Genomic DNA, 15,363 nt, shown 5'->3' with positions numbered 1-15,363 from the left:
CACCCAAGCAAATGACCCAGTAACTTGTCAGTCAACATCACATAACAAGTCAGGTTTCCTGAGGTCACACACATTCCTTAGTAATAAATATTGATGCTTGACATTTTGGAAGTAATGTCACTTGAGGACGTAACCAAACTAGAAACTTTCTAACCATATGGCAGAGAGAGCTCTAGATAACGGAAAAGCCTCCGACAATCCGGAAGCATGTCAAGCATGCATATTTCTAAGTGCCATGATGGTTTCTTAGACAGAGAGCAGGCCACTAGTATCCACCACCCCCTCCTCTTTACAACGGTTGGGCAAGCAGTAAATCTATCTAGCCGAAGGATGTTTACGCTACCGCCTGGCTGGTAAAGCTGTGAGGTGCCTCTCCCCCAGATTCACACAGACAGTTCTTATCAGGTCTGGAGAAGTGTGAGAAAGGGAGATGTTTTTAATAGCTTAAATTCCTTAGTAATAAAAGAGATACTGTGTAGGAATTTTTGAACCTGTGATTCAAATTGCATCTTTATACTATTCTTTGAAGTAATCCTATATAGAAACTATGTACCCATGGATACATCATTACTTCCAAGGATTCTGTCCTTGGTAAAGCTTCTGAGTTTCTACAATAAAGCAACTTTTGATTTAACAACAAAAGACTGGTTATTGAGAAATATTGATTTTTGACAGTAGCAATCAATTTTCTCCCAAATCCATTAGACAAGCAAGATTCAAGTTCAGTAGTAGATTCCCAGACTCTAGGATTTCAAGAGCCAAGCTCCCTTCCTCAGTGAATTCAAATCTTGCTCTTCTACTGCAGACCAGCATGGCTACATATCTGGCACTATCTTCAAATCCACTAGTATTATGATTTCTATATTCTGTATATATAATTGCATTAGTGAGATGTCCATCAAATGCTGAGAATTCTTTTGAAACAATTCCAACTTGCTCATTCTCGTCTGACCTTCTGGGGCAACAGAAAACAATTCTGCACTGTCCTGTATATGACAGCCCTTCAAGTACTTGAAGATGGTGATCTTATCACCTCTCAATAGCCTGCTCTCCAGGCTAAACATACCCAGCTCCTTCAACCTTTCCTCATAGGACTTGGTCTCCAGATCCCTCACCATCTTTGTTCCCCTACTCTGGACACATTCCAGCTTGCCTATATCCTACTTAAATTGTGGTACCCAAAACTGAACACAATATTCTAGGTGAGCTCAAACCAGAGCAGAGTAAAATGATACTATCATTTCATGTGATCTTGACACTATACTTCTGTTGATATACCCCAGAATTGAATTTGCCTTTTTAGCTACCACATCACAGTACTGACTCATGTTCAGTGTACAGTCCACTAAGACCTCTAGATCCTTTTCACACACTACTGCCAAGACAAGTCTCCCCTGTCCTATAATGATGCATTTGGTTTTTCCTACCTAAATGCAAAACTTTACATTTATTCCGGTTAAAATTCATTTTATTTGTTTCAGCAGTTTTCCAGCCTGTCAAGAATATCTGTATCCTGTCTCTTTCTACTGTATTTGCAACCCCTCCCAATTTCATATCATCTGCAAATTTAATAAGAATTCCCTCTATTCCTTCATCCAGATCATTTATAAAGATGCTGAACAAAACAGGTTCCAGGACAGATCTTTGAGGCAGTCCACTTGTCACTCCTCTCCAAGAGGAACCATTATCAAGCACCCTTTGGATATGATCTGTCAACCACTTACAGATCCACCTAAGAGTAACAAGATCTAAACCACATTTCACCAACTTGTCAACAAGAATACTAAATGAACCTTATCAAAATGCCTTATTGAGATCAAGATAAACTATGTCTACATCAGGAGTGTCGAACTCATTTGTTCCATGGGCTGGATCTGACATAAATGAGACCTTGTTTGGCTGGGCCATGTGGGTCATAATAATGCCAGGTAGCAGAGATATAAACTTAGCACATATTAGTCTTCAAGGTGCTTTCTTTGTATCTCTCCTGTGAAATCCAGGGAACTAGGCAAAGGAAGCTCTGGCTCTTTTTTCCCTTCCCCAGGGGACCAGTAAGAAGGGTTTCTTGAAATGTTTTTATCTTGGTGGGTAGTTGGGTATGGAACTCTCAATAAGAACAGGCAAGTGATTTTTATTTTTGGGTCATAATAAGTTGTTTCTTCTAGCCCAATAGGGATATAAGAGGTGGATTAATTGTTAAAAAGGCAGACAGCACAGCTATTATGTAAACTGGCAGATTTGTGTTTAGTATGTCTCCCAGGAGAAACTGTTTATATTGAGATAGACAAAATACTATGTTGTATTTTTCTTTTAGCTTCTTAAGGATAAAGATATGAATTTTAGTGTCTATGTTAATGAGGATAGTGCTAAACTAACAAACTATTCTGTGTTTTTAACATGGTTAAGCCAAAGCAGCTAGTTCCGTTTTGAGACTGCTGACTTGTTTATACTTATATGTGTTGAAGAAAAACTGTTTAGACTTGTATTGCAAATAATAGTATAGTAAAAATGTTTTATAATGAAAGATAAAGATAGTAAGATATATGGAGAACGCTATACTTGCGGGTAGAATGAATTGGATATTTTATTTGGAGGTAGATTTAAAACTGATATATTTGTATTTTTTGGGTTTTTCCTGCTTTTCCCATTCTGTATATGCCCTCCCCCCTCTTTTTTGTATCTATGCTTATGCGTCTTTCTTTTGCAGTTAAAACCAATAAAAATTATAAAATCAAATAAAATGATGCACATGGTGAAGAGTGTTGACAAAAATCATTTCTTCCTTCTCTCCCAAATTACTAGAACTTGAGGGCATCCAATAAAGCTGCCAGCCAGTAGATCCAGAATGGACATATTTTATACAACAAGTGATTAAAATGTTGAATTCATGCCCGTAGGCATAGACAGCTTTAAAAGGAGATTAGACAGACCCGTGGAGAATGTCTGTCAGTCACTACTATACACGGTGACTAAAGGAAACCTCCATGTTCAGGGGAAGTAGATATCTGAATACCGCTGCCACAAGTCAACATCTGAGGAAAGTCCTTGACCTCTATACACTGTTGTTGGAACTTTGGAGAAACTAGTTGGCCACTGTTTGAGACTGGATGCTAGACTAGATGGACCACTGGTCTGATCTAGCAGAAATATGTTATGTTCTTAACTCCTGCATTGCCAAGTCAAGTGCTCAACTCCATATGCCCACATGCATTCTTGACCCCATTTTTCCAGGTTTCTTTCCACTTTTTTGCTAGTACAAAAAAGGTTGGTTGCTAGACATGAAAACAGGCATTATAGTAATAGCTTCTAAAGGCAGAAAGACATTGAGGCCTCCTTAAAGGAGGGAAAGCAGGGCTATTTTCCTATATAGTTCCTGCAAGAAAGGGGGATTTGTGGGCTTTCTGCCAGATCAAGTGCTGCAATTGAGATAAATTCTTCTCCTCCCTTCAGAGACTATGGGCGTTTTCCCACAGAGCTTACCACGGAGTGACGTCCCTCTTCACCGCACAGCGTCTGCGCGGATTTCCCACCAACTGCTCTGCAGAACCAGGAAGAGCCGCGGCTTTTGCGTCGCTAACGTAAACTGGTTTTTAGCAGTTTACATTTGCGACGCAAAAGGCCCGGCACTTCCTGGTTCTGCAGAGCAGTTGGTGGGAAATCCACGCAGACGCTGTGCGGTGAAAAGGGACGTCGCTCCGCGGTAAGCTCTGTGGGAAAACGCCCTATCTCTTCAGCCTACACAGGTAAAGGTATCCTAGAGGAGAAGATAAGCAGGTATCTCTGCAGAGATATGTGAAAATTAAACCATACAGTTTTAAAACTTAAGTAAAAACTTTACATGACAATAAAATAAATTATTAAATGCATATTATACCTTGGAAAATTTTCTGAAGTTATATAAACTGCATCTTGATCTGATGCGGATGAACAGAATGAAACAAAATTCCCATTCTGTAAGGGTAACAGCTCCAGTCCAATAAGCTCACTGTAATTTCCATCGCTTAGCACAAACTCTAAGATATCACGCTTCTCATCAGCAGACGCCCTGTGCCCAGATTTCCTTAAAACTTGTCGCACTGTACCAGGAGACACTTTTTTGACAGGTTTGGTACCAGACATAATTAGGTCAACTGCATGTGCAATGTTCTCTGATACTTTAGCAACCTCTTTCCCTGAGTCTTGGAGGTAGTTTAGCACAGCTTGGGTGTACTCCAAACTCTCCTCCATTTCTGAGAAATAAACTTGCTCCACCTTTATCCAGTGTTCACTGAGAGAGTATATAACTGCATTCTGGAAGAGCTCTTTCAAAAGAGGTTCTATAATTGGCTGCCAGTGGACTTTTGTCTTATTCTTTTCAGGCCACAATCTGTAAATCCGCTCAGCTGACAAAGGGAAATCTGAGTTCTTTTCTGTTTCCATTCGTTTAATTGCTTCCAATATGAGGACTACATATGCTTTTGGAACAATATTGGCCACAAGGAGTTCATTCCACAAGGCTGCTGGATCTCGCCACTGATCAAGTTCTCGCCATTTGATACTCCTTCTGTTATCTGTGAGGCCAAAAAAGCCGCTAACATGAACCGGAAGGCCCGTCTTGCTTTCCTCACCAGGTGGCAATGGAAGAAAACAAAATGCTCTTCCTGAAAACTGTGCAACAGCTCCTTTTTCTTCTCCATTGGTTGACAGTGACATAGCTATACCAATTGTTGGAATGTATTTCAAGTCATCAGCCAAAGAGTCCAAATCACTACACATTCCCCTTCCTCCAACACTGTTACATACCAACCAAGATGTTTTTTGTGCATCTTTAACACTCTCCACTTCTAGAACTATGTTTATATGGTACGTCACACATGTTATGCTATTACTTGGAATTCCTTTACAGTACTGATTTATTGCACTTCCCAAAATCTTGATGGAGTTGGGTCTTTCATGCTTCAAAGCTTTGTTCTCACTAGCAGTAACTCTAAAAATCAGTCTCTCAGAGCCATCAGCTTCTCTAACATGTAAGGAAACATCCTGCACACATTTAAGGAAAAGAAGTACTGTATCAGCATCTGCTCTGAAAGATTCAAACAATTCTAGAACTTTCTCCTTATTATACAGATTACTACTCAGCTGGGAAGGTTGCTGGCGAAGAGGAAAGCGAAAGAATGTACCCGGGAAGTGTCCATGTTTGAAGGTTTCTTTAGTGCTTCCAAACACACCAGTGAAAGGTGAAAATTGGTCTGTAAGTTCATTAATTTCTTTGCTGTCACCCTTAAGATTCCAACACTGGCCTGATTCACGAGGACCAAAAAGTACCTGATGAGGGTCTAGCATTCCAATTTGGTCACCACTGAATATACTGGGTACATCTGCAAAATGGAAAATCAAAAAAATTTAAACAGCAAAGATCATCTATTAGGATGGATAAACAAGTTATTACTTCAGTTAGAAACAGAAGAACAAGTAAAAAAAAGTATGATTAAATGGATGCAGAATTTCAGAGAGCAAATACTAATGCATCAATGGGAATGGTTATGGGAAAAATAAATTAAGTTCACAGCCAGTCATGCATTAAGAGAAAACTGATATAAAACGTTCTTCAGATTGTATATAACTCCAAAGGATATTGAGAAATTAGACAAAAATTACCAAGGAAAATGCTGGAGATCCCAAGATATAGAAGGAACCTTTTACCATATGTGGTGGACTTATAAAAAAGCAAAAAGTTACTGAAGGAAATACATGGAAAAATGCAGATCATGTTAAAATTTAAATTCCCTATGGAAGCTAAGAACATGCTATTACGAATACTGCTCAACAAATTACCAAAAGTTTTGGAAGAGCTATTCAAATATATGGTGACAGCAGCAAAATCGAAATCGGACACATGACTTAGAAGAATGGGAAAATAACATCATGGCAAAATTAATAACATATTTGAAAAATAGATTATTTCAAAATTTGAGGAGAGATGGAGTGTTTACTATACAAGCAGAAGACAAATTTAGAATGAGAACTAGTTTAAAAATTGTATATAAATGTATTGCAATGCATATGAATTTATTACAAAGTAGAAATAGAATGAGAACAAGTTTTGAATATAAATGTGTATAAAAGTGGATTCTGAACAAAAATCTTATGTGAAATATATAATAGACTTTCCTTTAAGCTTTGGAATATTAAAAACTATAGCTAGTATGTAGAAATGAAAACATACATAACATAGCATATGAATAGTGAGGAAATTAATGACATAATTACGAAACAGAATACTCATTAAATTGGAAATTCAAAATATTTGAAGTGACCATTGTATCCTACAGAAAATGTCTAAAAACTATAATGAAGGCGACGTTGGGGAGAAATATTTACTTTTCCTATATCCTATCATGTATAATAATCCTGATACGTATAGTTTCTTATATAATCTCTTTTCTTTTGTACCCTCTCTATATTACAGTTTGCTTTTCAATATGTGTGTGATATAAAATATGAACAACATGGGAACAGTTTCTAAAAATACAATCCTACAACATTTTAAGTGCTTTCTGTTAATGACTAAACTAAAATACCTAATTTAAATAAGCATCAAAAAGAAGCAAATCAACTAAAAGTTGTGAGGAAAACTTCATAAAACAAAACCATATCTTCTCTCTAAACCTCTGGAACTGAAGCTCTGAAAAGTGCCAGTCTTCTTGCAGGAACTTAAGGAAGATCTCAGCCAAATCAAAGCAAAAGCAGCCATTTCATGAAAGACACTAATCTTCCTCAGAGATGGGACAGCTTTTCCCAAATGCTGTAACTAACTGGCAATGCTGCCTGGTGTAAATTAACTGATAAGGACGAAGTTCATGATGACAAAGTAAATCTAGTTCCAGAAATGTCCTACTTGCAAGCCTACCCTGGAAAGTTGATGAACCGGGTCTTCCAAATACTGGTTGACTGCTGTTTCTGGAGTAGAAGCAAATTACTCAGGAAGATGGAGCTCCTACTCACTTAAGATAGGATATTAGGCCAGTGGAGCTTGGTATTCACTGATCACCTCTGAAAGCACCATAACAGTCACAAAAAGCTCTAGAGCTCCTCTTTCACTTAACAAGTGGAAGAACTTCATGGAAACTTATGAGCTACATTGGCCTGAATCTTCGTAAATCTTTTGAGTTTCACCGGTCCAGCAATGTGTAATATATCTGTGTGTGGGTTATTATTATAGATTCAGTTGGGTAGCCATGTTGGACTGAAGCAGCAGAACACCTTTAACCAACAAAATTTTATTCAAGGTATAAGTTTTTGTGTGCAGGCACTCTCCAATAGTTCTTATGTTACGAAGTGTGCTTGCACATAAAAGCTTGTACTTTGAATAAAATTTTGTTGGTCCTAAAGGTGCTGCTGGACTTGAACTGGGTTATTATGAACCCCATTCTGTTCTATTAACCAGTACATATTCAAACCCACAAACCACTTTCTAAATTCAGTGCAGATTTTAAGGTCAAGGACCAATGAGGAACATGCTCACATGACCAAACTCTAAATGTTTGTTTAGAAAGGTTCACTGTGAATACCTGTGATGTGATAAACTGAATTAAATCCAATTCCAAATCTTCCAACTTTGAGAGGATCATCCTTTTTTCTGCTTCTTGCTATTTCCTGAATGCCATGCCAGTCCTCAGGGGTAAAAACAGCATTGTTGTACACATAAAGTGCAGGACCTAATAGATAAAAGTGACCAGAACAAAAGAAAAAAATGAGTATGTTTGCAAAGGTTTTCCAATAAGTGAATATTAAAATCCAAGAAATGTAGCATAAAAGTGTTGATTTATAGAGAATTAAAGTGTCTAAAAACTGTAAAAAAACATAATGGAATAAACTTAAAACAGTAGTATACACCTTTTGTAGGCCAAATTGGTAAACAAACTGACCCAACTAGATTACACAAGAGATGTGCAACTTAGAAGTTATTTTTCAGATTTGGATTTCAAGAAGGGCATAAATACTGGTATTCTAGATTATTAAGGTGCCCCAATACCATTCTGATATTCAGGTTTGGTTTTTTCCTGGAATTCTGGAATTATTCTGGTTCTGTTATTCCTTATGAGAGACTTTTTCAGGGGCTAAAGTAAACAAAATTACACCTAAACTACAGGGGAACCAATGCTGCATGTCCACTAAAGATTCCCCCCCTCTGCCCAAGTTTCAAGCAAACTGGACCAAGGGTCGAATTCTACAGGTCACTGAACTAAGTGCCCGTAGCCGTCCTACTTGTTTCCATTGTTTCCTATAGGAAGAGCGTTCAAAGAAACCAATAACCAAAAACACAAGAGCAACTACTGGCCAAAGGTTCCAATACAAACAGAACCAACAAGCCCAACAGAATATAAAACCAGAGAATTCAATCAAAATCAACCTTGTAGTTTAAAAAAAAAATACCTAAACCATCACCTACAGTTAACTGTGATTAAAACATAACCAGAAATTTTCTTCTGGACCTGCTGCGACATTTAAATTTTTAGAAATCAACAAGAGCATCCCAAAACACCATGAAAGTACTAAAGAAACACAAGCAAAACCAAGAAAAAATATTGTTAAGAACCAGAAATAAAAATAGGATAACTCCCTCTGCATGCATGACAACCTCCATGGCAAAATACACAAACACATACAGAGAAAAAAAACTTGAAATAATATTTTGAAATAAATTCCACCAATCCTGAAGATTTCCAGTAGGCCGAGAATGAGAAGGTCTTCCCAGATGGGGAGCAGGCAATAAAAATCCAAAGTAAACCAGTAAACAGCAGCATACTCTGAAAAATTTAGTTCTGAAATGGAGTCGAGCTGCCTTTATTCCCCTTTTGACCATGCACAGAATACAAAGAGTGATAAAAACAAGGGAATACCTGTTCACTGTTTTGCTACAGGAAAAAAACTTGGGGAGGGGGGTGGCAAGATGCCCTTCTCCCCCCACCCCCCTTGGCAGCGTTCTTAGCTCTCCTTTATTTTTTGGAGAGCCACTCCCTAAAGCTGCTTTGTGGTTGCAAGGAACCTGAGTTGGGTCCAAGAAACCCAGAACCAATGTATTCAAAACCTGAATGTACAGTGGACCCTCATAGAGAGCTGAGAGAACTGTTGTGACTGGGCAGTCAATTCAAGCACTCCCTTTAACATCTTGATCCTATTGCATGAGACAGTTGCCTCCCCCTTCCCTCCTGTTGCCAAGAAACCCTGAGAAACGGGAGAAAAACAATCCAGAGAGTGTTTTAATGGTGGCCTTGAATATTCTCAAACATTTCCAGGACTGTTTCAAAATCAACATTCAATATTCTGGAATCCCAAATACCGTTTTGGCTGACCAGAATATCATGTATATTTTCAGACTGGAAATGCCTAGGTGCACAATCCTAGATTACATATCAAAATTGTATGTAAAAGACAAAAATGAGACATAATTTAATGGCAAAGCTTTTGCGTTAATTTTGAACTGACACATATCACCGATTCATAAGACAACAAATAACCCAGGAATAAAGCTGAATGTGAAAAATGATATACTTACCCTGGTACTGAGCCATGTCTTTGGACCACAGAGACTCTGTCCCATATTGAGTCTCATCATACAGGAACTTAACTTCTGTGGCACCAGCATCTTCTGCATTCTGAATTAATTCCTGAAAATAGAATACAACAAATATGTCATTTAATGAACAATCAACAAAAGGTTGGACCAAATCAGAAAAAAAAAAAATCTTGATCATGATGCAATAACGGAATGGAATACTATACTATAATACTGATGTAACATAATATAATATTCAGTAACACAGCCATACCAGGAGCCTGCCATCCACCAAAAAATTCCACATTTAAGCATTTTAATTGTTTTTCTTTAACATAAATGAATAAAATGCAAATATAAAAATAACATTTTTTAAAAAAAAATGCATTTAAAACACTAAACAGGCACCATGTTGGGAAAGATTCTTTCCATCTCCTTCCTCCAAACACCAGCCCCTCATACCTCCCCTGTTTTTGCTTCCCTTTATTCCACTTCTCTTTTTTGCCACTTGTAGCTGTTATCTTTGTCTCAATAAAGCTTTTAAGCAGGAATGTCAAATGTCTGGCCTGCAGGCCAGAACTGGTTGGCCCAGGGCTTTAATCAGGTCCACAGGGTCTTTCCTCCTCCCCTTCTGTCCTCTGAAACTCTGAAGCTGACGAAGTTCCCTGTTCTTTCTGCCTTGTCTTTGCAGGTTGCAGCAGGAAACAAACCTGCAAGGAAAACATGGAATGGATTTTCCATTAAGGTCTCTGTGCTCAGATAAATAGGGCCCAGAGACCTTAATAGAAAATCCATTCCACATTTCCTGCAACTTTGTGCTACAATGAATTTCAATGGAGTGGAGATCAGTTTCAGAGTTCCTATTTAGACAGCGGGTTGATGTTTTGAGCCAGCTTGTATCTGCTGAATGGTCCTGATCTAGTGAGTATTCTAACCTGGGAACTCGCAGCCAAAGGAGGATATTATACTGGAGAGCCAATGCCAATCTGTGCAGACCTGAGGGGGAGGAGAAGCTTGCAATGCCATTTCATTGCTTTCTCAAGCTCAGAGCATTTTACATTTTTAGTTTCTGCTGTGATCCTTGTGATCTTTCTCGGTGTTTTATTTTTAAATTGCATTGCCAAATCCCACTAATCCCCTACCTTTCATGTTTTCCCAGGCTCAAAGCATTTTATAATTTTAATTTCTGCTGTGATCTGAGTTTTCTTGATGTTTTATTTTTAAAATTGCATTGCCAAATCCCACTATTCCCCCACATTTCATATTTTCCGAGGCTCAGAGCATTTTATATTTTTAGTTTCTGCTGTGATCATTGCGCTTTTTCTTGATGTTTTATTTTAAAAATTACATTGCCAAATCCCACTATTCCCCCACCTTTCTATTTTAAACAAAATATTGTAAGTTTTAAGCATGTTTGTATTTTAAATTAAAACACAATATCTTTAATTGTGTTTGTCTGTGTCCTTTATAAAGTTTATATCTCCACCTCCTCACATTACATTTTATGGCACACATGGCCCAGCCCCCCCAAAGTCCCATTTGTGTCAGATCTGGCCCTGCTAACAAATCAGTTTGACACCCCCGCTTTTAAGCTTCCATGTTACCTGAAACATCCACTATTAAAAACAAAATCAAGTCATTCTAGGCTTTTTGCCACCTTCTTTAAGCCTGGTGATGAAGCAAAAAGAGAGACTGTGGTGGTAGAGGAAACCTTTCCACTGGCTCCCTACTTTCAGAGGCACCAAAGTCAGAGTGCTACAGTCACAATGAAGCCGGAAGAAGGAACTAGTGCAAACGCCCAGATACTACATGGAATCAGCAGGCTCCAACCTTTTCCCAGATGCTCTGGAAATGAGTAGTCAAACCTCACTGCAGCAGGCAAGACAGCCAGCAGGAACCTCCCCTTTTTGTCCTCATTCCAGGAAAGGAGTGGATTTAGCAATGCCTCTTCTCTCGAGACAGAAGCCATATTTACAGGAATGTTCACTTAACAACTTTTTTTCCTTTTCTCCTGTCTGCAGCAGGTTTTAGTCACCTCCGCAGGTAGGCAATTACTAGTCAAGGTCATTTCTCAAGTTTGTTAATTAGCTCATCTATTTCAGCTCTGGATCTGGTTGGGAGGAACAACATGTTCATGTCCAAAATGTACCTTGGAGACAGGTTGGGGAAGGTCAGAAGACTATTGCCAGCTTTTTCTATAAAGTATAGCCTACAAAGTGATGGCACATCCTTTGCATTTCTTGTTTTTCTTCCTTTACCCCATCTGTATTGCCTATGGAATTTTGCTGCACATTCGGGAATATCAACTCAGTGTATCACGAAGAGATATAATACTAGCAAACTAGTACACTGTCTGACTAAATATTTATTTAACTCATCAAAAATCTTTAATAATATTTAACTTTCAAATTTTCACGCTTTACCTTAAGAATCTGTCCTCCTTCAGGATATCTTCTCAAAATATCTTTAAGGAAATCAACAAGTGGTGGTGTTGTTTGTCCAAAACGACCTAAAAAATGCCAAAGAATCAAACTTGTTTTAACTATTCTTCATCACATTATTACATTTACCATTGTAAAATTTTTCCCAGCCAGGCAACTTGGACAGCACTGGCTACTGACAACCTTTAGTTATATATAATTTAAATTTGTATATTGCCCTTCTCTGAATTCACAGAGCTCACGGCAGTTAACAACATAAACTATACAACTTAAAATACAGTAAAAATAACTAAAAAAGACACCAGAACAGCACCAGACCAGTCACAAATATGCAGTTGCTGTCTCACTACATGCAGAAAGAAGCAGAATAAGGGCGGGGAAGACAGCACCAGGTAATAATAATAAAAATAATAAAATTTTATTTATATCCTGCCCTCCCCGCCGAGGCGGGCTCAGGGCGGCTAACAACATTTCAGGTAAGATGGTACCTGTTGCTTTCCTCAGTCAAAAGCCTAGCAGAACATCTCTGCCTTATAAGCACTGCAAAACTGCTTAAGGTGCTGCAGGGTACGGATGTTGTTTGGCAGAGAGTTTCACCAGGAAGGAGCCAGGGCTGAGAAAGCCCTGGTATTCCCTGGAGGTCACCCTTCCAAATACTAGCCAGGGCCCATCTTGCCTAGGTTCTAAGATCTGACAATACTGGGCTAGTCTGGGCTACCTTCATCAGATTGGGGAACGCAATGGGGCAAATAAATCCACCCCCCTCCCCCAATGAATAAGTTCCCCAGTAGGTTTCAGCTACATCTCAGTTCTGGGCAAAGCAAATTTCTCTCTCTCTCCCTTTGCGTTAAAGACTCTGTTTACATTTTAGGCTGGGGCCAACACACATGCACACCACCAGTGAACTGGTTCCTTGCTATACTAAGCAATACAATGGGTCCAATTCCCTTCCTCCTCTGGACAAGCAGATTGCTCCCACTCTCTATCAAGCATTTCAGGCATAGTTAGCTTAAGGACCATAGTAGGTATGGGCATTTTCTTTGGTTATGTTAATGGAATTAAGCCCCAAATCCCTGCCCCATCCAATCTTCCTATCTTAGTAGTGTCAGCTATCTGATGGAAGGGAGCTTTGACTCTCCGAAGCCTATGCCCTGAAAACCTTGTTGGTCTCTAAAGTGCTACTGGGCTCAAAGCAAGCTTTATGTATTACTTACAAACTTCTGTGATATATGTGCTCCCCAAAATAGCAAAATACAAATGAGGATCATTGAAAGACATAAAATACTCACACAACCTTAAATGTTCATTATTTAACACCACTGCATCACTGCTCAGTGCCCAAAAACAAAACAAGAAGTTGACATGACAAAGCGGAGGAGGGGGGGATGATGGTAGTGTTCCTCTCCCACTGAAACCAAAGGCGTCCCATCCCTTCCCTTCTGGACATATTAAAAAGATCACCCCAAGAGATATTGACAAAAGGAGCTTCGACTCTTAAAAGCTCACACCCAAAAAATCTTGTTGGTCTTGGTGTCTAAGATGCTACTGGACTTCAATTTAGCTGTTCTACTGCAGAGCAAGATGGCTACCCTCAGAAACTATCCATGAATACTCTAGGGCAGGGTTTCCCAAACTTTTCTTTCCCGTGGCCCAGTTATTTTTACACTTCTCCTTTGTGGCCCACTAAAATTCGGGGGTGGAGCCAAGAGACTTTGGGGGTGGAGCTGGGAGACAGGAATGATATTTCCTGCGGTGTCACTCCCAGGTCAGGGCCAAGTAATGTCACTTCCAGGGCACACTGAACCACAACTCCACCAAAACCAAAACTCCACCTTTTCCTGTGATGTCATTTCCAGGGCACTCCCCCAAACCTGCCTCTTCTGAAGTAACTTCATTTTCAGAAAAATCTCTCTGAAACTCATGCTGAACCAAAATGGGGGTGGAAAGTGGGTGGCCTGCAACTTTTTCATACATTTCCAGGGTCCTCTCTTCCCCTCGCACCTGCATGCAACTATCTAGTTGTGTGTTCTTCTCCAGCTTGCAAGCACTCCTAATGCCCATGTTCAATTGCCTGCACAACCTACACACCCCTTCCTCAACAGCACTGGCCAGTGTATGCAGTTGGAAGTGCTGTTGCCATTGCCATCAGGAATGCCAGCACAGTGTACCACCCACACTGGGCCCTGGCAGCTGCTGTACCTCAAAATATGCTGACATATTTAGTAGGCCCTTCCTTCAGCTGCTACTACTGGAACCCTTCCTCAAGCTACAACCAAGCTTACTTGGTTTCAAGAAAATCTTTTGACAGCTATTTTTCATACTTTTCCTTGACTGAAACACTGGGAAATTGCTATGAAAGGTAGCAAATAATTGTACTGCAATTAATGAATTAATTTCAAGTTATATAAAGTTCATACAAGCTTTTCTGCAGTTATTCCAAAAAGAATATTTATGAGGGGCTTGCAGCTTTTTACTGGCTGTGTTTCCCATGCCTTTAAAAGCAACCTGTTGTGCAGATATTTAGCCAGTGAACTTCTTTCATTCTTTTTAATATCTACAGGAGGAGTTTAATTTTGGTGTCAGACAGCTGTTAAAAGCAGGACCAGAAAAATGGTGCCAAGTTCATAGTACCATCACTTCTAGTGCTGTTGAGATATACCACAGTAATCTTTTTCTGCCCCACACCTCTAACTCTCACTCATGCAGAAATCTCATAGAAAGGCCAGCTGGCTACAACTGGGGGTGCCAATTTTTCATTGACAGAGCTCCTATGTCTGCAACAACAGTATGATGAACAGAAAAGTTTCATCCAGTAAAAATGGAAGGAAAGAAAGAAAGGGAAAGAATGAAATGGAAGGAAAGGAAAAGAAAGACATGGAAAGAAAGAACATAAGAACAAAAGTACATAAGAGAAGCCATGTTGGATCAGAGCAGTGGACCATCCAGTCCAAAATTATCTCATACAATGTCCAAAAAGCACCAGAATGTCCACCAGTGGGGCCAGAGCACTAGAAGCCATCCCACTGTTGCTTCCCCCCACCCCCAGCACCAAGAATACAGACAGAGCATCCCTTGCAGATGGAAAAAGAAAGGGGGGACAAAGGGGAAAAAAGCCTTACTCACCATCAGATTACCTCAGCCAGCAACAATTCTGCCCAGGGGTCGTTTGGTAAAAAAAAAAGCTACTGGAATGCCCACTCCCCGTCCCTCCCAGCTGAAAAAAACACACACCCCTTCTTTGCTGCCCAGGCCTCACGGGAAATCTCCACAAAAGAACATACTGCAAGGCACATGAAAGCTCATGCCTTGAAGAACACTGCCAGTGGATGCCAGCTTTTCTCTCAAACACTGGGAGAGGGAGAGAATGAAGGAGAGGCAGCCCAG

At 39.5% G+C, this 15,363-nt stretch overlaps 1 protein-coding gene across 4 annotated transcripts in view; it reads right to left on the bottom strand.

Moving 5' to 3' along the window:
• The window catches only part of SACS (sacsin molecular chaperone), a 75,525-nt gene that overhangs the window by 18,333 nt on the left and 41,829 nt on the right, over window positions 1-15,363 (bottom strand). For all 4 annotated transcript variants that reach the window (XM_060234788.1, XM_060234786.1, XM_060234787.1 and 1 more), the window contains exons 4-7: window positions 11,962-12,047; window positions 9,539-9,650; window positions 7,551-7,697; window positions 3,875-5,357 (exon numbers count right to left, since the gene is read on the bottom strand). In XM_060234788.1, coding sequence (XP_060090771.1) covers window positions 3,875-5,357; window positions 7,551-7,697; window positions 9,539-9,650; window positions 11,962-12,047 — 1,828 coding nt within the window. The remainder of the gene's footprint in view (window positions 1-3,874; window positions 5,358-7,550; window positions 7,698-9,538; window positions 9,651-11,961; window positions 12,048-15,363) is intronic.

The sequence above is a fragment of the Heteronotia binoei genome, chromosome 3 (assembly GCF_032191835.1).
Source record: "Heteronotia binoei isolate CCM8104 ecotype False Entrance Well chromosome 3, APGP_CSIRO_Hbin_v1, whole genome shotgun sequence".
Taxonomy (NCBI): domain Eukaryota; kingdom Metazoa; phylum Chordata; class Lepidosauria; order Squamata; family Gekkonidae; genus Heteronotia; species Heteronotia binoei.
The sequence above is the reverse complement of the archived record's forward strand: the minus strand, read 5'-3'. Positions and strand labels throughout refer to the sequence as shown.